This window comes from Mercenaria mercenaria, chromosome 7 (genome assembly GCF_021730395.1).
Source record: "Mercenaria mercenaria strain notata chromosome 7, MADL_Memer_1, whole genome shotgun sequence".
Taxonomy (NCBI): domain Eukaryota; kingdom Metazoa; phylum Mollusca; class Bivalvia; order Venerida; family Veneridae; genus Mercenaria; species Mercenaria mercenaria.
The window spans coordinates 80,805,497-80,830,208 of record NC_069367.1 but is presented as its reverse complement, the minus strand read 5'-3'; the positions used below and the strand labels follow the sequence as shown (position 1 = coordinate 80,830,208).

The following is a 24,712-nucleotide window of genomic DNA, read 5'->3' as shown; positions in this document are numbered from 1 at the left end:
ATGCTAGTGGATATTTAACAGAACTGTTTAATTCAACGCAATTTGTTATGATAGTCGCCTTAATTTTTCATAATTACAGATAAACTACATTCATTCAAACTTGACATCAACAGTAAGTGTGTTTGACTTAATTCGACCTCACACCCATAACAACACAGCTATTTACATCCATGATTATTTATTAATCCTGTATTTACAACGAAATGAGATGATGAACTTTCCGTAATAAAATGCAACTAACTTCAGAAGGAAATCAGGGACAAGTGGCCGTGTTGTCATAACTGGAACAAAGCAAACATTTCATTTTCTTCCTTCTATCATTTCTTTTCTGCAATTGAAGGTGTATCTCTAAACATTAGTCTCCATAATTTTTCTTTATACTGTGCTTCATGATAACAAATTCCGTATAAATTTATAAATAACTACTCATAAGGCACCTTTTGTTGCATCTTATCACCGATATGTCTTTAAATTGCTATTAAGCTTTAAAAGAATACAATACCCATGTTTGATTATAACGGTAATCCTGTTAATTTGATTGTTTGTTTGTTTTGAGTTTACAGATCGAGCTTATGTTTTGATAACCCTATTATATTAACACTTAAATTAGTTTTAAAATCGTTATCACATCTGAGGCAAAGATTTCCTTAACAATACAAAAAAAACTGACAAGGTAGGCACAGGTAGTTTCCATGGAAATACGTATTATCTGTCAAAAGTAACTCTATTCCGTATACTTATATTTTGTTCTGTAAAAAAGGGATGTTTTTATTAAAAGCGTCATAGATTCATATGGTAAAAGGTTTAACAATGTTACAATCAGGGAAGCTGTGTTGAAATTAAATGCACGAAATGTAGCAGTCTCCGATGTAATTTTTTTCAGTAAAGCCGGCCTGGACCGAGTAAGCAAAAGCTGCGGCTTTGTCATCGCATCAGAATGATATTTATCTTGATCAAACTTCTACGACGGCACAATATGTTACTTATTTTGCTGATATTTTCTACAATTGTCTCGACGAGAAAGATTAGTGTAAATAATTGCTGTGTGATTGCAAAGTTCTTGGTCACTGAAGACTTTATGCGTGTATTGTTTCTCAAAAAATCATTTAAAATGATAATGAGTATGCAGCAACTTAACGTGTTGGCGCTGCAAGCGTGGTATATACGGAAAAATAATATGTGTTTAATTGTCACATGTATTATTGCAGGTTATTCACAAACCCTACTGCGTTGTCGTTCTTGTACAAGGGCAAGTGACCTTTCTGACTGTAACCATTTAGCAGCCTGTGACGCGACTCTCGAGGTAATTAAAGGTTGTTAATGTTTAGAGGGTTTATTTTCGTGTATTTGTATGGCATAAACGTCGGATTTAAATCCTATCAGTGGTGGTTGAGGAGGTGACATTTTAACATACTGGCAGCAGAATTACAATTGCTTAATAGTTTACTAATTATCTGCATTTTATTTCTACCACTGATAAAGAAATCGTTATTTTCAATTATTGAAATTATTTTCGATTCTGGAAACCCGAGTGTAGGATATCAGACATATATTGAACTACATTTATGTAATTGAAACATGGTGCATTTTAGTTCACATGAGCTCACCTGAGCTTATACGACCAATTGTTTTCTGTCAACATTTGCCTTGTTAATACTCTAGAGGCAAAAGTAGTGACCCAATCTTTATGAAACGTAGTCGGAATGTCTTTGTCTTCGAAAGGAAAATCTTGTTAACACTCCAAGAATCCAAAGCTAAAAATTGAAACTCATGAGAATCGGACAAAATGTTTGTCTTGATGGTCAAGTTTGTATCTGGGTCATGTGGGGTGTAAAAGTCACCCGGTCAAATCAAAGAAAAAGCTTGTTTACACTCTAGTGGCAATTTGTATGACTCTGTCTGCATCAAAACTTGGTCAGCATATGTATCTTGATGATATTTATGTCAGGTTTGTATCTCGGTCATGTGGGATTAAAAAACTAGGTCACTATGCCAGATCAAAGGAAATCTTGTTAACATTCTAGGGACCATATTTTAAATTTGAAACTTATGAGAATTTATGAGAATGTTTGTCTTGATGACCTCTAGTTTAGATTAGAAGTGTCAGAAACTAGTTCACTCGATCAGATCAAAGGAAAAGCTTGTTAACACTAGAGGTCACTTTTATGACGACCCTATCTATATGTGTTTGGTCAGATTGTTAATCTTGATGGTTCCTAGACTAAGTTCGAAACTGGGTAATAAACTAGGTCTCCCGCTCCAATCAAACGAAAAACTTGTTTACACTCTAGAGGCCACATCTTCTTGAATCTTTGTCAGAATTTCTATCTTGATGTTTAAAAAGCCAAGTTTGAAAATGGGTCATGTTGAGTTAAAAACTAGTTTACTCGCTCAAATCAAAGGAAAAGATTTTTTACATTGTAGATCCTATTCTCATGAAAATGTTTTTATTTATTTTTTCCCCTTTATGTACTTCATACAGACAATGATAACGTTTTCATAATACAAATACAATGTTAACAACATGCATAATATATCAAGCATGTGTCTTTTGCTATTATTTCATTTTTTGTAAGTTGATGCTTATTTACTTGAAGAAACTTGTTAAGAATGTTTATCTTGATGATTCTAAGGCCAAGTTTGAATCTGGGTGATGTGGATTCAAAAACTAGGTCTCTTGCTCAAATCAAATCTTGCTCAAATCAAAGTAAAAGCTTTTTAACACTCCACATGTATGACTTTTTGTTCATGAAACTCCTTCAGGATGTTTATCTTGATGATTCCAAGTTTGTGAGTCAAAACCTAGGTCACCCACTAAAATCAAAAGAACGCTTGTTAACATTCTAGAGGTCACATGTAAGACCCTACCTTCATGAACGCTGATCAGAATGTTTATCATGATAATCCTTATGTCTGGATCATGTGGGGTCAAAACTAGGTCTCGTGATCAAATCACATGGAAAACTTGTTAACACTATAAAGACAACATTTATGATCCAATCTTTTTGAAACTTGGTCAGAATGTTTATCTTGATGATCATTACGCCTTGATGGAATGTGGGTAATATAGGGTCAAAATTAGGTCATGCGGGCATAACAAAGGAAAAGCCTGTTACCCCTCTAGAGAATGTAGGCCCAATTACTCAGGTGAGCGATCCAGGTTTATCATGACCCTCTGGTTATATAAAATTGGATGATAATGGAGTACTTTGGTGGTTACTGGTTGTTCTTTATAGTTTATTGTTGGTTGTTAAATGTTATTTTACGCAACATGCATAACTTTACGGTGAAGGCAAAAACCGTCGTTGCTTTTCTGAAACGTCATGCCGTATTTTCTGTTTACGGCTGCTATAGGATAATAAGGCTATAATGAAAACCGTTTATTTAATTTTATTTTAACTAGTATTTGTTAGAGACGGTTTACAAAGAGGAATGTTTTTACTGGTTGTAGTTTCGGATAGAAATATCTGGCCGGAATGTAACTATTTACGCAGTAACTCGGCATAGCCTCGTTACCATCTAAACAGAAATGTGGTAACTAGGCCCTGCCTTCGAACAGAATGCTATCTGCACCTACAGTCACGCCTGATTGAAAGGGTAAATAAACAAAAATAGTAAATACACGTTAAAATTGCGTGCTATCATTTACTGATAGTAAGCCATTTTAATTTAAACATTTAGAATTTAATTCCCATTCAATGGTCATAATGGCTTTTATTAATTTTTTTTGTTGTTGTTGTTGCTGTTGCCATAGTTTGACAAAAGGCCAATATTTTGTTTACTTTTGGTAATTTCTACCATAATTTTGTCATAAGTTAAACAAAATAAAAAGTATTATTAAATCAGTCCGTATTTGTCACGTAGTTGTTAAGTCCTTTAATCCACATTTTTTCTCTTTCAAGGATTGTTATTTAGAACAGATTTTCACAGACCAGCATACAGTGGAGTTCAATGGAGGTTGTAGGTCTAAAAATGTAAGTGGATTCTTAGTAGTTTTTTAGAATTGTGCTGTAGTTTGATTTGAATACTTGAGATCATGGGAACAAAAGAGAACTAAAAGTGTTATTTTAATTATTTATGTATTTCATAACTTGAAAAGTTTCATGTTTTACTAAAATGTGTATTTCAGTTTACATGTGTTTACATGTGTTATTTATCAGGTACAAATCACATGCATAAATAAAGCAAAACAGAATTGATATCTTTTTTAGTGACTTTATTGTATATATGTAATACAACGTAATATGAACCTGTAACAATTCGAAATAAGTCGAACACCACTGCTATTGTTTACGCGACAACTTTACAACGTCAAAAAGTAAAAGCTAAATGCGGCTTCTACTACAAAAGCGATGCAATATAAAACATATCATCACTTTTTTAATCATATAACAAACATGATACCAAGAACAATAAAATATACTCGAAATAAATCGAATATATAACAGTGGGATGAAGCGTGTTGTAAATCTATGACAAACGATGAACGTCTGTATTATATTATTACACTACTGGAACACCAAATATATTTCCTATATTGTCAGTAATAATACAAAGCCGTACATTTGTCCTTCTTCGTGATTGTAACATATTATTTGAAACATAAGTGCTTTAAAATTTCAGATATAAGTTGACTTAATAAAATTGACATGTAGCTTCTTGGAAACAGTTCCACATTATGTCATTATTGGTTGTCCTAAAATTAAATCGACCGAGATTTGAAGTCTATGTCGCTGTACTGTATCTTTGAACACAAAATCAATTATACAAATGACACACTGGCCATACCTTTATCAGATCAAGTGGTTCCAACGTTGTTTGAGCGGTGAATTTTACGCCGATCAGATGGAGAAATATGGCTGATACTACAAATTTCCGGTATTGTAAGTATGGTTTTAAGGAATTTCTGCCTGTTTAATAACTGATCAAATGAAAACGATGGGTGCACCTGGAGCGCAAATGTGTCTTTGTTTTAGCACATATGTTTATTTAGCTGAGATTTGTGCCGTTTGTTCAAACACTTCTGTACAGTCCGGCATGGGAAGGAGATTTTTGACAGTTTTTGACAATATCGCATCAAATATAGTGTTAATCGGGAACAAGTAACTGTTAAAACACTTTAATATAAAGGGTTATCTCTTAAAACAAAGCGTGTGTATTTCCATAGAATTATTTAGGGTTATTTCTGAAAAATCGGGCGAAAACCTAATGCAACGCCGTTTCGAGTGGGTCGCTATGCAACGCAATCAAGTGGATACCGTTCTGTGTCTTACTTGCGAAGTCTTATCCGTCTTGAAAACAGTCATTAAAGCCTAACAATGAATAAATTTAATAAGTTTTAAAGCATTATAATGACCCCGCAATTTCTAATATTTTGTACATTGAACAGTATCATTAAGTAAAATATAGTAATAATTCGTAAAAACAAGAACCAGTTCACGGATATCTATCTCCTCCATGAATGGTACTGAACAGCATACCAAATTCGGGTTGACTCTTTAAATCAGTATAGTTACAGTTGGGTACTTTTTAGTCCCTTAAAACCAATACATTGCGAGTCCGTTTATTTTCTTTCATTGGTGTCTGTATTTCATTTGTATTTTCATTTTTGAACAGGACCATAGAGGTTTATTACGTCGTTTCTGTTTTATGGAGGACAAATAAAATATTGTCTTTTCCCTCAGTCAGTTTTAACGTTCTCTGTGATTTATCTCCCTAAAAATAAATGAACGCTACACCAACAATATGAATGAAAATACTAGTATATACAAACAACTGATCAATACTTTTATCATGGACCAATTTTTTTTCTAATTTTTTTTTTTTTTTTTTTTTTGCTTAAATGCACAACAAATCAGTAATGAAATCGCAATGTATTGGTTCTAAGGGAGTAAAAAGTAATCAGTTGTAACTATACTGATTTAAAGAGTCAATCCGCTTTTAGTATACAATTCAGTACCATTCAAGGAGGAGAAAAATATCCGTGAAATAGTTCTTGTTTTTACGAACTATTACTATTATTTACTTAATGATATTGTTCGATGTTCATCCTTGCTTTATGTTTTTGTGTTGATGTTTTTTGGCAATGTCCACAAAAATATGTTAAATGTTAAGCTAACATAAAAATGTAAGAGTACAATATATTAGAAATGGCGGGATCATTATAATGCTATAGAACTCACTACATTTATTCATTGATAGGCTTTAATGACTGCTTTTAAGACGGACAAGACTTTGCAAGTACGACACAGAACGGTATCCACTTGTACAAACAACTGATCAATACTTTTATCATAGACCAAATTTTTATTTTATTTTGTATGAACAGCTTAAATGCACAACAAATTAGTAATGAAATCGCAATGTATTGGTTTTAAGGGACTAAAAAGTACCCAACTGTAACTATACTGATTTAAAGAGTCAACCCGAATTTGGTATGCTGTTCAGTACCATTCACGGAGGAGATAGATATCCGTGAACTGGTTCTTGTTTTTGCGAACTATTACTATATTTTACTTATTGATACTGTTCGATGCACAATATATTAGCAATGGCGAGATCATTATAATGCTATAAAACTCATTAAATTTATTCATTGTTAGGCTTTAATGACTGTTTTTAAGACGGATAAGACTTCGCAAGTAAGACACAGAACGGTATCCACTTGATTGCGTTGCACAGCGACCCACTCGAAACGGCGTTGCTTTAGGTTTTCGCCCGATTTTTCAGAAATAACCCTAAATAATTCTATGGAAATACACACGCTTTGTTTTAAGAGGTAGCCCTTTATATAAAAAGTGTTTTAACAGTCACTTGTTCTCGATTAACACTATATTTGATGCGATATTGTAAAAACTGTCAAAAATCTCCTTCCCATGCCGGACTGTACAGAAGTGTTTGAATAAACGGCACAAATCTCAGCTAAACGGACATATGTGCTAAAACATAGACACATTTGCGCTCCATGTGCACCCATCGTTTTCATTTGATTCGTTATTTAACGGGTACAAATTCCTTAAAACCTTACTTACAATACCGGAAATTTGTAGTATCAGCCATATTTCTCCATCTGATCGGCGTAAAATTCACCGCTCAAACAACGTTGGAACCACTTGATCTGATAAAGCTATGGCCAGTGTGAATGAGGAATACAACGACAGTACAAATACCGTTTTTAGGGTCAAAATTAGTTCGGAATACGTGAGGTCAAACCAATAATTTTTATATTTAAATAGAAACAAGATTGAGATATTGTTCATGTTAAAAAGTTTTGATATCAAAGAATAAGGGCATACAATTCTTGCAATACATTTACAACTTTGTTCATCTTACTAGAGGCGTACATTTGGACGTTTTTTCTGAGGCCATCAAAACATTTTGACAGGCCTAACTGCCACATCAACTTCTTATACACAACTAAGTGATCATAAACATCTTTGTATCGTGTCACTTTTATTTAATCATTTACGTTTGTTCTTTGTCCGTTGTTTTATAACAGATTAGGATTTAAATGGTCCTGGTGTGCAGCTTATTTGGAAAAATTAAAGGGATGTATGTTTAATCTAACGCAGATGTATGTGTTGCTTACATCTCATCGGAATATACATTAAATCGACTCCTATATATTGTTTTGAGAGAGGGAGAGAGAGAGAGAGAGTTAAACCAATGAAGTTATAGGTCATTAGACGACTTATCAACTTTTCTAGATTAAAACTGAAAATTAACAAGTTGTTGCCAATGTATTATAAATATTATAAATACATATATAGAAATATGCAGTTATTTATTGTTAATAATTTAAAGGTTAAAAACTTACAGATACTTGTTGAAAAATCACTTCAAGCGAGGCGAAATGCCTTATGTTTATGTTGCCTCCTGTCTTAATAAAAATAACGTGTTTCTTATTAAAATGAGATCGATAATAAAGGTTCAAAATACATTTAATTAATCAGGTACATTTGTATTTATATCGACAGCTTTGTGCACAGACATCCACTTCCAATTCTGTCGGAAAGAAGAGAGCAACGGTTGGCTGTTCAAGGTAATAATTGCATGATCTCTTTATACATGTATGCCTTTGGCACTTTTGTACAATAGAATCTGCGATAAAACAGTTTACTGTTTAAAACGGAGTTATCATAAGATATCTCCTTAATATAACTTTATTTTAAAAATAGTTAATCTAATCCATTCAGTATGGCTTCCCTACTAAACGTGTTTATTTAAAACATTCTATTGATCAGATCAGAACATTACAAAAAATGGAACATAACAGGTCTTCGTCATTTTAACATATCATAATGTACACGAATGTGCATTAATGTAAATTATTTTTTATATATGTTAAAACATGTTATATCTGTTTACGCCGTCATTTTCGATTAAGTCATTTGGCACACTTTTACCTGGTAACGTTTGAAAAAGAAACCGCCTAGGTATTATCAACCATCAAACAAATTGTTGAGACAGTATTGTTAATGCATATTCCGAATTCCAGTAACTTGGTGGTAACGTTAAAACTCCAGATGTGTAAATTGAATATTGTAACTGTTTATCTAAATTTTATAAAAGACAAATAAGAAATCAATGCAAGCAGTTTGATTGGCCCACCTGACGTAACTTATGGATTCATAACGTCGCAATGTTTTATTCTAGTATTTTTTGTAATGTATATTACTAGGAAACTGTGCCATTTTCCTACTCTTTTTTCCTTGTTCCCTATCACTATTTCTTTTCAAAAGTCGAATAAGATTTAGATCAAAAACGAAAAAGAAAACAATTTCATTTTATGCTAACTAATGAAATATTGCATTTTATCAGTTAAATTTTCACACTGTGAGAGATATAGCTCCGCCCCTCATACATTGTGTATGAATTTTAAATTATTTGCTTAAAACAGGATGAAAATTGGAATCGCACTTTATTCTTTATAGTATATTTCTCGATTCAAATTATTTTACTTAATGAGAATTTCATAACGTTATGCAGCAAAAAAAAAAAAAAAATAAAATGTAACTTTATGTTGTGTGCGTGTTTCTAACGTCACAACACGCCTGACGTCATGTCTGTTTACGCGCGTCTGTTACCCGCTCTGAGATTAAAAATTGTCGTTAAATACACATCTCAACGTAATTGAGCATAAAGTAAAAAGAAAATTTGTTTGTTTTTCGTGCAATTTAGATGTTGTCATCAGGAGAACTGAATATATGATGTATCCAATTTGAAATAGTTTAGCAGTACAGCAGCATATCACCTGTTACACTTTTCTCTGTTAAAGAATAGAGGATAAAGTTTCTTAAATTAGTTCCATTAATTATCTTAATAAGCTATAACTAAACGAAAGATGTTTTGTATTCGTTAAATAATTCCTTTCAGTTGTTGTAACTCAGGAGATGATTGTAACAAACGACTATGTGGAATAAAGGACCGTGAGTTTACCTATTTCCTTCTGCCATTACAATAATGCTTTGTATCTCATTCCTAGAACTACAAAAAGCTACAGATACAGTATATCTATTTTGGAAACACAATCACAAATAAATATCTGTATTCATGACATGAGAAACATAAATACAATGCTCATGCAAGTGGGCTTAAGGGGTGCAGCACATACCATTTCCACTTATGAATAGACTCAATCAAACCGAATCTGTTATTTATTGATTGGGTGCGTTCTATGTTTCTAGAGGATCTTCTCACAATTTATTTACTATCACAGCAACAACTTTAGTTGCGTTGCTGTGTGGCATCTGCACAAAGTCTCTCTCCCTGCACTTACTGTTTTCTTGTCCTTTGGATCATGGACGACATTCGATTTTAGTATTATAGAATTCCGCTTCAGTCTCATGATCAGTCAAATCGTATTTGCTATCATTTTGCTTGTTTGCGTTCTATGCTCCTAGGAACCTTCACACAGATTACATTTTATGAACAGAACAGAAATTTTATTGACAACTTGACTTGAACATAAGAGTTCATCGTCACATATACTGTACACACATGTGTGTATACGAGAGAGTATATCAATATAAATACAAATAAACTAAACTAAACTAAATACATGCTGAAGTATTTTAAACACTTCTTAATTTTTTACTTGCTACAAATTTAGTACCAGTCCTTACCGAAACGAAATTGAAAGGGTTACCAACTACCGAAACAGCACTGGTTCTTCCCAGAGTTGCCTAGACTTGATAAACCTTGCGAAACGAAATTCAAGATTTATCTGAGGCTATATGTTATGCTTAAATATATATCATCGTTAAAACCAATGCATTTACATATATACCTGATTGTGAATAGAAATTGCGGACAGTACCATATAAGACATAAACAGTACCATATAAGACCGCATTATCTTGAAAGTTACACGCAGTTAATTACTTCTCTTCTTAGCTACAATACCCCCAAGTGTAGACATAAGAAATATGCTGTATACAATACATCTCTGATGTTTAACAATATCGTTTAACATACGGATTATACTTTTTTATGATTGGAGTACACATTAATCATACAGATAATTTAAAATGTTTTGCCCCTGCTTAAATGCTTTAATGCAGAATACTGTATCTAATATCTTTATATTTGAAACATTGAGCAATTCTATGAATTTTATCATGTTAGGTCGTCTACTATAGTACTTAGGTATATAAATACTTCTCAAATGATTATATACAGGACATATAAGAATGAAGTGAAACTCATCTTCAATATCTTCTTTTTTTCACAAAGAGTACATTTCATTTCGTCTCTTTGGATATTACGGTACCTTCCAGTCTCTATTTTTAACTGATGAGTGGGTTTCAATGACTTTGTAACCAAAAAACAGTGCACTCATCGCTCTAAGAGCCTTGCCTGTAAGAGCTTTCGTAGCATTCATAAATGAGCTACCGTTAGAAAGAACAATACCAAGATAATTAGAACTGTTACAATTTCTATTACTTCATTTGCATACGTAAAGCGTTCACTAATTTGCTGCCTTCCTCCTATTCTAAATATAACTTTTTTTGTTTTCTGAACATTATCTCTTAGTTTCCACTTTTTACAATAAGATTCAAAATTATTTAATGACTGTTGAAGCCCTTCCGCAGTTTCTGAGAAAATATGTATGCATGTTGCCAGGTGCACGTTCGCTGAGCTGACTCATTCCGATATAAATGGATATTAATTGGTATTTTGGCATAATTGCGCTTTAACAAAAGAATATTTGAAAAACGTCTGAATAAAAGTTGACAAAAATTTAATACAAATGCGTTACGTTTCTGAAAAGTTGGAAAAAATGGTTAGTCATTAACATTTGATTTTTGTAGATACGAGATATTGATTCTATATTTAAAATAATCAAAACACGAGCGCCACATGTATATGTGACAAAGATCATGCCTCGGGAAAACACACATGAAACCACTATATCACATAGGATTTAATGGAGAATGATCAATTAATATTAAACTGAATGCGCACGAATTGCACGAATGAAATATTTCCTATAAATGGATTTTGTGTCATTTTTATTTTCGTGAGTGTAGTTTGCTGTACAGACTAGACTAATTTATCCGACAAAATAAGACAAGAACCGTCATGCAAAGAACTGATTCTGTCAACAACTTGTATATAGGACAACTTGCATAATATTAGGTGATGCACATATATGTATTCTGTAATCAGATAAGTTTTTTGGGGCATTTTAAGAATTCATTCGGTAAACGGCATGTGTACCTAACTTTGACCACTAGTTATGAATATATTATCTGCAGAAATGATACTTCTTTCCACAAGGTACTACGTCCAACCGCCTGGCATTTTAAAAATTGAATTATTTTTTCATATTAGTTTGAGCATTTATCTGTAACAGCAGTAAATTGAAAAACTACACAATAGAATTGAATATTTAGAACTTTAAAAAAACTGAAACAGGTATGCCAGCGAACGGAGAGTGAACGTCATGACTAATTAAAAGTTACTAGATCGGTAAAACAATACTGATAAAAGTTTTGAATGTCTTCTATATGAAATGTGAAATATAACTACGCATTTTCATGTATATCAAACTAGTATGCAGGGTAACTCTGTTTGGTCACATTTTATATATAAATTGATTATGGAAAAGAAAGACATACAAAACGGTATTACATATATCGGGACACCGAGCATTCTTTTCGTCATGGGAAAGAAACAATGAAAAAATTAAAGCAGGAAAAACTTATACAAAGAAATTAGCTGTCCATAAAACACTCCGCATAGAAAAATGGTACATGTAAAATGTATGCACATAAACAGAGGCAGAATACATTCATACAAACAAATGCAACGAAGTAAATTAAACAAAGAAATATATTAAAGAGGAAAAACATCGTCCGGTAACACATTGATATGGTCAGTGGTAGGCACACCATTATGATCGTTGAATCAATTTTTTGGTGCCAAATCACGCTCTTTAATCCCACCATGTTTCTTCACTAGAAAGTAGTGTAAATAAAATAACTACCCGTCAGGTGAACATCTTATATGTCACGCTTTTTTACACTTTATCAACAGCTGCAATACAATCATCTGAGTGTTACATGTGTGACCATCGATCATCTGAGCAGTCTGAAGTAAGGGATCCAGCAAAATGTGTAACGCTTGGATATTGTCAGGCAAATGAGGTACCTTATTAAATATTATTTTTAAAAAAAATTTACTTATCATTGACAAACACATATCATGAAAGGTACAAAAAGTATTTTGAAAATTAAATAAATATTTTCAAAATTATAAAATGATAAAACAATTATACCAAGCCAAGATACTGTATTCTAAGAAATGGTAGTACCAATTAACAGTTTATAGATCTTTAATGTTCATATATATCTTTATTAGATCTTTACTTATTTTGAAAGGTTTGACAATAAACATTACTTCTCTCATCTATAGGTGTGTTATGCTACTCAGAGTGATTTTGGTGGTCATGACGAGTTTTACTACGGCTGCCGAAGTAAGCTGGTAAGTATCCTACTGCGATGGTGGACAATATGATGACATGGCTTAGATGTTTAGAGAGGACCGGTATGAGCTAGTTCGAGTTTCATTCAATACCCGTAGAAAGCTGAAGCAAAGCTAGTGATTCTTTGGTATTTTGGATTTTAATAATTAAAGTAAAGAGAGAATCAACATACCCAATCTAAGACAGTAAAAAATAAAAAATTCGCTTATTAAAGGTGAGAAAATTGTGACCATTTCAATTAGGATTAAATGTAGCAATAAAAATGGCAGCTTATAGTTATTTTTATATTGAGTTGAATTTGTGGAGGAATAGCTGTAAATTTTCCATGTAGAACGAATAATAAAGCATTGATTGGTTTGTGTAACCCAGAAAGATTGAGCTATATCACGGTATTTTACTATCCTTTTGGTAACCTTGAAAGGTTACATGCAGTCTGAACAACAGGTCAGTAAAATATAATGATGATTTTGAAACTTTGGTGTCTAATCAATTATGTTAAGCCTTAAACTGGCATAACCTTTATTTCGATGCTGAACACGAAATTTAATTGAGATGTCTTATCACAAATCTTGCTTTGTACTGCAATATTGAAATAATTAATATTTTACTTTTATTGTTGCAAACTGCTTCCTTATTTATTACATACTGGATAAAATACAAAATGTTTGGGTCGCACTTTATTCGGGATGTCTAATTATTCTCATGTTTGCAATAAAAACATAAAATGTATCTATAAAAGATGTCCAATGCACATCCGTTACTAATTTTAAATTCATATTTAACAAAATGACCTCCTGAAATATCTTTCATACCCAATTCTACAACTAAACAAAAATTCATTATTGTAATACAAATCGACTGGTATTTATGTAGATAATTTACGTTTCAAGGGAATGAAAATAATGAATTTTGCATATCTTTATTGATATGTTGTATTTATTTTTATTATACCAAAACATGTTGTTCTCAATTTAAGGCAAAGAAGATTTTTAATGTTACAAATATTTATGTACAATGATGACTGTCTATTAAATGTAGTTTTTGCGATGCTAAGAATGAAACGAAAGAACCATTTTTATCGATGATTGAATATTACACAGTAATGGAAGAGTGTACAATCGATTTGAAGTGGTGTTATTTGATTGCATCATCTTATACAGAATATAACCAAAACAGTATTACATAGGCGTATATATATCACTAATCACCACCAGTAATGCACCAGACCAATAACGGCAAAGCCCCTGGCCTAGCAGTACAAACGAGTGCATAATATATCCCCACAAATCCATCAGCCCAATAATATATGTTTCAATGCTGCTTTATATACACGTCTGAATTGTGCTGCACATTAGTTTAACATTTACATATATACTCAAATCTCTGTTATCATGTCTTCGTCCGCAAAAAGAGATCGCTATAGAATCTATAGCCAGTACTTGTGTCGTTGTGTCGTTAAAGGCAACAAAATAGAATATCAAAAGGATATCAATTGGTAACTTTTATGCACCAAGAAAGGTAAAAACAATCATATGAAATGTTCTCAAAATATCTAAAACGATTAGGAGAAAATTATAATGAATGCATTGTTTAATTTAGATAATGATAACAATATGATTTGTCCAAGAGCAAGTGAATACTTAGAATATTAACCTTTAGCCTGCTGGCGGCATGTGATTCCGCCTTTGCGACCAGTGCAGACCAAGATCAGCCTGCACATCCGTGCAGGCTGATCATGGTCTGCACTGTTCGCTATTCAGTCAGTAAATTTTTAGTGAACACCCCTTCGAATAATAAATGGTATTACCTAAATTGAATGATGGACCAGTCCATTTTAGAAATTTAGCAGGCTAAGGGTTAAAGGTCAATACATTGTTAAAGAACACTATAATTATAAGCACCTGTTTAATGAATTTACTTATCGTAGGTCCTGATAAGGTCTCGATAAATTTTATTATTTTATACCTACATTAATTCTGTCAAGAAAACGGCTTTTATTTTATGCTAACTAATGAAATACTGTATTCTATCAGTTAAACATTTTTATATCTCATCACTCACACTGAAAATATGAAATCTATATTTTCACAATGTGAGAGATATAGCTCCGCCCCCTCATACATTGTGTATGAATTTTAAATTATTTGCTTAAAACAGGATGAAAATTGTAGTCGCACTTTGTTCTTTATAGTATATTTCTCGATTCAAATTATTTTACTTAATGAGAATTTCATAACGTTATGCAGCAAAAAATAAAATAAAATTGAACTTTATGTTGTGTGCGTCTTTCTTACGTCACAACACGTCTGGCGCCATGTCTGTTTACGCGCGTCTGTTTCCCGCGCTGAGATTAAAAGTTATTGCAAAATGCACATCTCAACGTAATTGAGCATACAATAAAAGAAAAATTTGTTTGTTTTTCGTGAATATTGAATATATCTCACCCCGAAGTGAGAAAATGTTCGCGCTCGTGAACATATTTGAAATTTTCTCACTTCTCAGTGAGATATATTCCATATTCACTCAAAACAAACAAATATTCTCTATGTATTTCACAAGTTAATACGAACAGTCAAAACATTCGTATTGTGCCTTTGTATTGTATGGCGTCGGATTATTTTAATTTATTTATGCATGCCATGACGCAGCTCTATAAATAGCGCACATGAAAACTACACTCAGTTAAATATCACATCGAAAAATATTAAAACACTCATTTGATAGCATCCAAGAACAAGTACTGTTATAATAACCCCATTGCGTCCATCATAAAGAATGAACCAAGGTTTATTTGGTATTGGACGCTGAATAGATCTAGTTGGCCAGTTCTGCTTATATTTTACAGCTTAACGGCTTGCCAACCATATTGCAATGATCATTTCTATATTATGTTCAGTTTGGTTTATTAATTTCTTCACATGTTTACAATGAGACTGAATTTCAGCTTACGAGAGAAAATGCAGTGCCATGACTTTTACGTACGCCCAGTAAGTGCTATAATGCTACAAAATACCGGCTATCAGTTGCCAGGGGGGCGGACGAGGGTTCGCGTGGAAGCTCCTGACCCCAAGTGCATGTGTTGTAGTCCTGCATTCGTATTTGAAAATATGAACATTTACTTCAAAGTATTTACATCAAGATAAAATTAACATTTTGTTGTAAGAGCAGTACTGTGCGTTAGGTTTAAATAAGTACATTCCTTATACATGAACAGCTAAGAATAGTATAAATGTGCACTACCAATAAATAAATAAAATCTGTTAAAAGATCCTTTGGACGCAAAGAATGCAACTAAGAAGAAGTTAAATTTCTAAATTTAATGTTAATGTCTAAAAGCGAAGTACTTTATTGAAATATGCTTATTGGACATATCCAAACAGGACGCTTTGGGAAAAATTGTTAACTGTTGCTACTTGGTAAACATCAACTGTTTTTTAGTCAATTATGAATTATCAATGTTAATGTCTAAGCTATGGTGATGATAATGATGATGATAATAATGATAATAATAATAGTAGTAATAATAACCTCCGATGAAACATGTAATTATTTCAGATATGTCAAATCTTGATGGAAAAGGCTTACGAGGATTATAAGATTTGCGTTGCAAATGTTACCCTTCCGCCATCCGGATCGAGTTGGGGCTCCTATTGTGGCAACGTAGGTAAACGATCCACCTCACTCTGTCATTCTTGTTGTGCAGATGGTGGTTGTAACTACGGTTCTTGTCAAAGCGTAAATGGTAAGTTCTGATAGCATCGATAAACTTACAGGAATAGATATATTAAAAGAACGAAGCCGCACATACAGTACTCTGAGTAGAAATATGAGTAAATGTTTACTCGTATACAGCGACTGACCAAATATACACATTAACACAAGCACCAGCCCAAGCCTTTAACCTCTACAATGATAACATTGTATTGATAAATAAAGTTACTGTCCACCAGGTGGATTCCGTTGTGTTGAAATACCTTAACTGAAGCTTTCTATGATACATTTTAGTAACAATATAAGCAAAATATTTTAATAACCATCATTTAAAGAATTGTCAAGATAGCGTGTAGTGCTGGTTGGTAAAACATCTACCTGCGTGTCTGGCGATATGCTAAACATAAGTACCTATAAACAATATAATAACAAATCTGCTACATACAAGTAAAGTGCAATAAGTAAGTACCCATGAAAATATAAATGAACGCTCCGAAAACATTATTCATAAGGCTGACAAAAAACTATCTAATAAGAAAGAGAGGATCTTGCAAAACAACGTTTCTAGTCCACATTTTGTAAAATGTACCAATAATATTATAGTAGTAATAAAATTATTCTGTTATACAGTTTACATTACAAGAAAATAATATTTTTCTCAAGCAAATGTTTTCTATTAGAGTAACTAGTGTTGTCTTTCATAGGACTATGCTGTTGACTATTATACAAGGTGTATAAATATTTGGTTATAACAGGTGTAGAAATATTTGGTTGTTCTTGATATACGAATATCCGCTATTCTTAACAGAACTCCCAAAGGTCTCATAAAACCTCTCTCTCTCTCTCTCTCTCTCCCTCTCTCTCTCTTTCTCTCTCTATCTATGCATCTATAACGATGTTGAAATCTTTGTGTTATTGGTAATAGTGCATAAACAAGAATTAGGGTGAAAGAGCCTATTCAGACTGTTAATGTCGTTTTGGTATCCAGTACATAGTAGGTAATTTATCCTGCTTGTCATTAACCATGCCTCTAAAAGTGCAAACATGGGTAACATGGGTAACATGTTCTTTCTATAATATATAGCCATTAGCTGGGGCTACAAGTTATGGCCAGGTATTAGTTAATACCTGATTTAGAATATTTCTAAAAAGAAGTCGCCTGATGACAGTACTGGTATGAGCTGCTTTAGCTACAGGGATTTTTCATTAAATTTATAAGACCTAATGGGAATGTCAGTAAACTATACGCACCCTAGTTGTTAGAAGAGCTTATGCACTTGCATTTTCTCGACGGCAAACTCAGCAATCTAGCCACGACAGGTAACAAAGCCTAAATATGACGACATTCTGTAACAAAAACCTACAGAAAATAAAACTACGCGATTTTATCTTCAAATCTGTTAAAAGTAAGTAATAAGATTTTGAGCAAGCTACAAATTTGTTCGAATGTTTTACAAATGTTTAATGTGTTTAATACATGTTGGATTTCCATCGGAGGCTCTTTTAAGTTTGAATTTCCTATCCTGGTTGCCAAACCATGATAGAATAACTTCAACATATGAATAAATTTAATAAGTATACTTTGATGGAATGATATAAAATCAGTACTAACGTATTTATTAAATTTGTCAAATATTTACACTGACAAATATATACTTAGCAGAAATTCATTAAAAATGCAAGTTTGTAAATATATTATTACCTCCTTTTACATATTTTGGTTGCGCAACTAGGACAGATTAGAAATAAATGAACTGGGAAGCTACATACTGTTTTGTTTTAAAATTTGCTTTTTGGTCCAAATATCTATGAAATGCAAATGTAAAACTAGAGGTTATATTGAAATTAATAGAAATTGTCCACTTTTAAATACTTTCGTATGAAAGAGGAGTACTTACCATTTGAACAAAATAAAACTTACATTTTTAATAAGAAAGAATCGCAAGAAAAAGGTCTTTTAAATCCATTAAATAAATTTCTAAAAAATATACTAGAAATGAAAAATGTCATAAAATGTTTCTTAAATAAATTTCTAACAAAATGTACTAGAAATGAAGAATGTCATGGAATGTTGCTTAAATAAATGTCTAACAAAATGTACTAGAAATGAAAAATGTCATAAAATGTTGCTTAAATAAATTTCTAACAAAATATACTAGAAATGAAGAATGTCATAGAATGTTGCTTAAATAAATTTCTAATTAATGTACTAGAAATGAAAAATGTCATAAAATGTTGCTTAAATAAATTTCTAACAAAATGTACTAGAAATGAAGAACGTCATAGAATGTTGCTTAAATAAATTTCTAACAAAATGTACTAGAAATGAAAAATGTCATAAAATGTTGCTTAAATAAATTTCTAACAAAATGTACTAGAAATGAAGAATGTCATAGAATGTTCATAAATTTCTAACAAAATGTACTAGAAATGAAAAATGTCATAAAATGTTGCTTAAATAAATTTCTAATAAAATGTACTAGAAATGAAGAATGTCATAGAATGTTGCTTAAATAAATTTCTAAAAAATGTACTAGAAATGAAGACTGTCATAAAATATTGCTTAAATGTAATTAACCATCTTTAAAATTCACAAAGATGACATGACCAGCATAAGAATGACAAAATTTAGTGTTTCTTACAGGCACAATCAGTAGGTATATTTATAGTATATCTAAATACGAAACAGTATTACTATAATAAAAGGTATCATTTCTTATTGGCGGCTTATACTGATAGCAAATGAAATAGGTTTCAGAATTTTAAATAGAATCGATAGCATGTTAATAACAAAATGTGTTAGGGTTTCACCAAAATCAACACCTTTAAATGAAAATATTGTTGTATTTCATCAAAAATATTATTTACACCAGTCCTTTTTGCAACAATACAAAATTATAGGCAAAACTGATATAGAATCTAGATGAATATAAGTACACTTTGTATTACAACCAATTATGAACGCCAAATGTTCAAAAATGTAACATTCTGTTACAAGTAGAAATGTAGTATCATCACTTCAGTATAAAACACTGAGTGATAATTTGTATTATTGCTGTTTATTTGTTCTTTTGTGTTTTATTTCTATTATTAATAATACTAACACGTAAAAATCATACGGAACAGTGAAGCGACAAATCAATATATCCTAATTGTCTTCATTTTGAAAAAAATATAGTGTATGTGAACCCGTATTCATTTTTCACTCTATTTAAAGAATTTAATAAGACAACTGTTGCCATTTTTTGCGAACACAGATAATGAAAATATATCACAATTTTAATTCTCTGTATACACAAAACTTTATTACAATACACATTTGTGAAATAATTTTTAATTATTTGATGAAGACAGTAATTAATTTCTTCACTTTTTATGTATCATTTAAAAGTTGATATTCTATCTCTCAAAGTTAACTCAAGTTATACTCAACGCGTACTTCGGTCTCATAGTGATGCTGCATCTGATCATAACAGACAATTTCTTGAGATTTCTTATGATAAAAATTAAAAATAAATACTGCTTTATATTACAGTCTTATACGTTTTTCAATGCCAAAATAAAGTATACCGATTCTTTATATTCGAAAATATGCCTATTTCTAATGTCGGTCACTCGATTGTATATATGTTAATAATACATCTTCAAATCATTTTAATATGACCTTGATGAATATTCTCTTTCAGATCGCATTTTCAGGCTCGCATTGCAAGGGAAGTTTGATATGAAAACATTAAAAGTTATTCCTTAGGAAGAACTCAAGCTGTCGTTGATGTGTTTACCAGAAATTTGCTGCATTAAATAGATATAAGACAAAATGTGTCGTTTTGTTTTTGGTTTAATTGTGACTGATTTGGCGTTTTGCTTCGACACAAATACTTTTAAAACAAATATGATAGAAGGAGAATAAAAGATATGTTAATAGTTATTAATATAGTCCTGTAATAATTTCGAAATAAATTGCTCACCACATCCATCTTCTTAGAGCGAAAACTTCACAACTAGAGACAATTAATGTTGAACATTGACCTTTATACGAACGAGTTTCAATTTAAAAGTTTCTTTCGTCATTTAGATTTTTACCAGGTATTGTCAATTCGTTTGCTACCAAGCTCATCCATTTCCACTGCCTCAATTAAACCGAGCCTGCAACATTTTTATTTTTGTCGTGTTTAGCGACCTGTGGAGATTCCACTTTTCCTTTGTCATTAAAATATATATTTCTGTTTCATAATCATATTGTGAATACTGTTGATTCAAATATATTCGATATTCAAAAATTGTTGCATTAGAAGATATGTTAAGGGCTATGTCATTTTGAAATATAGTTTCTGAGAAATTCCAAAGCCTCAATTCAAGTGTGACAACAACGTGAAAGCATGAAGTAATGCGCTTTAAGTGTTATAGTATGCCTAGAGTTTTCAAAATTGTGACTTGGGTAGGCATTCCTTGAAGATGGACGACTACCATGTTAAACGTCATCTACTAGGTGCCACAATAAAGACTTGCCCGGTAGTCACCCTTGAGATGACCTTTATAGTGAAATAAACGAGGTCAAAGGTCATTCGGTGCATATTTTCATGTGTGTCACATACAATACCTTGTACCTTGGTCATTTACCGGTGTAGAATAACAACAGTGGTATCAAAATGAAGCCAGGGTTTTGTACATGTATTTACAAACACTTAATCAAACTTTATCTCATTTACATACTAATGAATATTCATGAAAACTTAAAAAATGGGCAGATAATTCGTTAAAAATGATATTTTCAATTAATACAAAGATCAAATCTTCACTATTTGTGTTTATAAATGGGCAAAAATAAGCAGTATTACATTTGAAACATTCTTTATATAAATTTATATCTGTTTATAGCATTATTTATTGTTTGTAGGAGTAAATACTGTCAGAAGTTGGCGGGGTATATAAATCATTAAAACAAATATTAAAAAACTGACAATATTTACATATCTCACATATAAACCATATTTTGAGATAGTAAGATGTTTTAATTTTGGAATAATGTTCTTCATAATTATTAATAAAGAGTTTTTTTCAGCTCATTTGCATACTCATGAATATTAATTAAAATGTATCAAATATGCATTTAGTACAAATGTATCTGTTCTTAACCATTGATAAGAATATTATCAGTTTTATAAATGTCCAAGTAAAGTTTGTAAATATTCCATGTATTACGAATATAATTAGTATCTAACACTTATTCAAATACTGCACAACGTAGTTCAAACAGTTCAATCTTGCTCATAGTCTTTTCTCTATACACAATACCAGAGGACATTGGTTTAAAAATGTCACAACTTTATTTTCCTCGTTCCCATGTACAGTTCTACAGTTGGTATATAAATAGCCTCGCATGCACATTCAAACATGTAAACCTGGTTAGATCGGTAGCATTTGCACATTGAACTGCCACATTTCGTCTTGCAATTCACATAAGTAAATGATATGTTACTTTGGGTATTATAGGAATACAGTCATACATGTCACCCGTGATATCCTTTGTATGCATGCAAACTTAGATCCATTATTTAACGCTATCGATGCAAAGTTGTAAAGCGTAATTAGTATATGTCCAAACTGGCATTAGCTATGATTGTCTTTATGTATACACAGGATACACATGTGGTCAGTCTGTATAACCCTTATACTCAAAATGGCCTGCATCTATACCTAAGGTACCGATAGTTGCCTCTTTGTATGCCACGGACACTGATAGTGTATCTGTATGTATCGCTAACCTGACCTGTATGCATGTATATCCATGATACCAAGAGTGACCTGTATACCTTGGATACATTGACGGTCTTTCTGTATACCAAGGATATCCGTATTGGCATACATATATAGCCCTGATAGCCTGTATGTCTACAATGGATACCACGAGAGGCCTGTTTGTATACCTAGGATACCCATAGTTTTCTATATAAATAACCAGGACGACCTATATTCCCAGTATACCCAGAGTGGTCTTTATGTATAACAAGTTTACAAATAGCGGTACTCAGGATCCAATAGTGGCCTGTATTTATAGCCAAGAAGACCTGACAGTATACCAAGGATACCCAGATAGACCTGCCTCTATACCTAAGGTACACCGGTGACATGTATTTATACCCAGGATCTTGATAGTGGTGATATTAAGTAAACGGTCAGGATGGCCTGTATACCCAGGATACTCAAGGTGGCCTACCTAGGATGCACTCAGGTGACCTGTCTATATACCAAGCATACTCAACGCATATACTGGCCTATTGTATAGCAACGATGGTCTGCCTGTATACCCAGTTTTTTTACCAAGAAAGGCTTATATGTAAAACCGGTATATCCATAATGCATAATGGCCACGATCAGAATGGCATGTCTGTATAGCCTCGATACCAATAGCGGCATCAATATTTAGTCCGGATGGCGTGTCTGTAAACAAATGATACCAAAAATGGCCTGACTATATATCACTGATGCACAGTTTGTCTGTCTGTATCCTAAGAATATCCATAGAGGTCTGTATGTAAAGCCAAGTTTGCCTGTCGATCCATAGTTGCCTTCTCTATACCTCTAGATACATTGGGTGCTCAGTCGTTATACCAAGTATACTATTGATACCATTTTAGGCTATCGTGTCTGTTAACCCAATATATGTTTTAAATAGTATATTGTTTAATTATCCGTCAAAATACTGCAAAACCTTACATGAAACCTTTTGTACAGTTTCCAGTATATTAGAAAAACTGAACAGCAAAAACTGACGGCAATTGTGAAAAGTGGCTGTCTTATAATACTGGTTGTCTGAGATGGTGTCAACCTGATATAAAATAGTAATATTTTTTCAATCACAGTACTCTACTAAACTACATAAAACAACTATGTAAACTCTATAGCATATGCAAAGTAAGCTTAACATATTGACTTTTGGAAGCCATTTTGAAAAATGAGCGCCATATTGGTTATCTGAGGTTGCCTACATGGCGTATGGTCTTATCATCAATTGTATTTATCAATCTTAATACTGCAATAAATTACATTAAACGCTCATATATATGCATCCTTTTGAACATACTTACCTTTTGTGGTCATCTTGGTCGCCATTTTGAAAATGGCAGCCATATTGGCTGTGTGACATAGGTTCACATTTTGAAATAGCCGGCAGATATGTACTTAATACAAAAGAAATGCCTTGCTTTTGTGAAAAAAAAAATACACAATTGTGCTAACGATAACTGTTGGTTAGAAGTCTACTCACCCCACCAACTTCAAGCAGTATCTACACATAAAACACATATGATGGCGATATAAAGTTGCGTTTATCAATAGATAAGTATCCCACATATCATTGTTACCTTTCTGTTTTTCAAATCATGAAAAAATCATGAAAATTATATATAAAACAATAAATATTGTACAACTGTACATACATGCCAATTTTTATCGTAATTTTGTACGATTCTGCAGCTTTCATTAATATTAATTAATATGCAAATGAGCTATTTGCATATAGTGATTTCATTTTATAGTTAAATACATTTGCTTCAATTAAATACCATGTTTGCTCACTTATTTCATCAAATGGCGAAGATATGATGTCATTTAAGTGAAATTTGTAAACTGCACTCAATGACCTTTGACCTAATTTCTTGACCTTAATTTGACCTTAGGATTGTGACTACCGGTATCAATGAACTACTTATACCATATACTTCACATATAACACATAAAAGTTGCACCTTCACGAAATGCCTACGTAGGTGTTATCCAGCCACATATATGAAAAAAAAAATTGGTAAACTATTGATCAATTCTGTCAATGATTAGTCCACCTATAATTTGTGTTTGCAACTATTTTCGTTTATAACAGATTGCGAAAACAAGGATTCAAACACAAAAGTTTCAGCTGATGTTAAGTTAAAATAATGGCTGCATGTGTACTTTAAATGGTGTGATTGCGTACATCCCATTTATTAGTATGTCCAGCAAGTTTAAAAGACAAGT

At 32.2% G+C, this 24,712-nt stretch overlaps 1 protein-coding gene across 2 annotated transcripts in view; it reads left to right on the top strand.

Annotated features, from left to right (window-relative positions):
- Positions 1–20,536, top strand: part of LOC123553862 (uncharacterized) — a 44,380-nt gene extending 23,844 nt beyond the window's left edge. For both annotated transcript variants that reach the window (XM_045343559.2, XM_045343560.2), the window contains 8 exons: positions 1,209–1,303; positions 3,903–3,974; positions 7,977–8,041; positions 9,376–9,428; positions 12,541–12,650; positions 12,919–12,987; positions 16,544–16,730; positions 20,386–20,536. In XM_045343559.2, the coding sequence (XP_045199494.2) occupies positions 1,209–1,303; positions 3,903–3,974; positions 7,977–8,041; positions 9,376–9,428; positions 12,541–12,650; positions 12,919–12,987; positions 16,544–16,730; positions 20,386–20,450 (716 nt within the window). In that variant the 3' untranslated portion in view covers positions 20,451–20,536. The remainder of the gene's footprint in view (positions 1–1,208; positions 1,304–3,902; positions 3,975–7,976; positions 8,042–9,375; positions 9,429–12,540; positions 12,651–12,918; positions 12,988–16,543; positions 16,731–20,385) is intronic.
- The last annotated feature ends 4,176 nt before the right edge of the window (positions 20,537–24,712 follow it).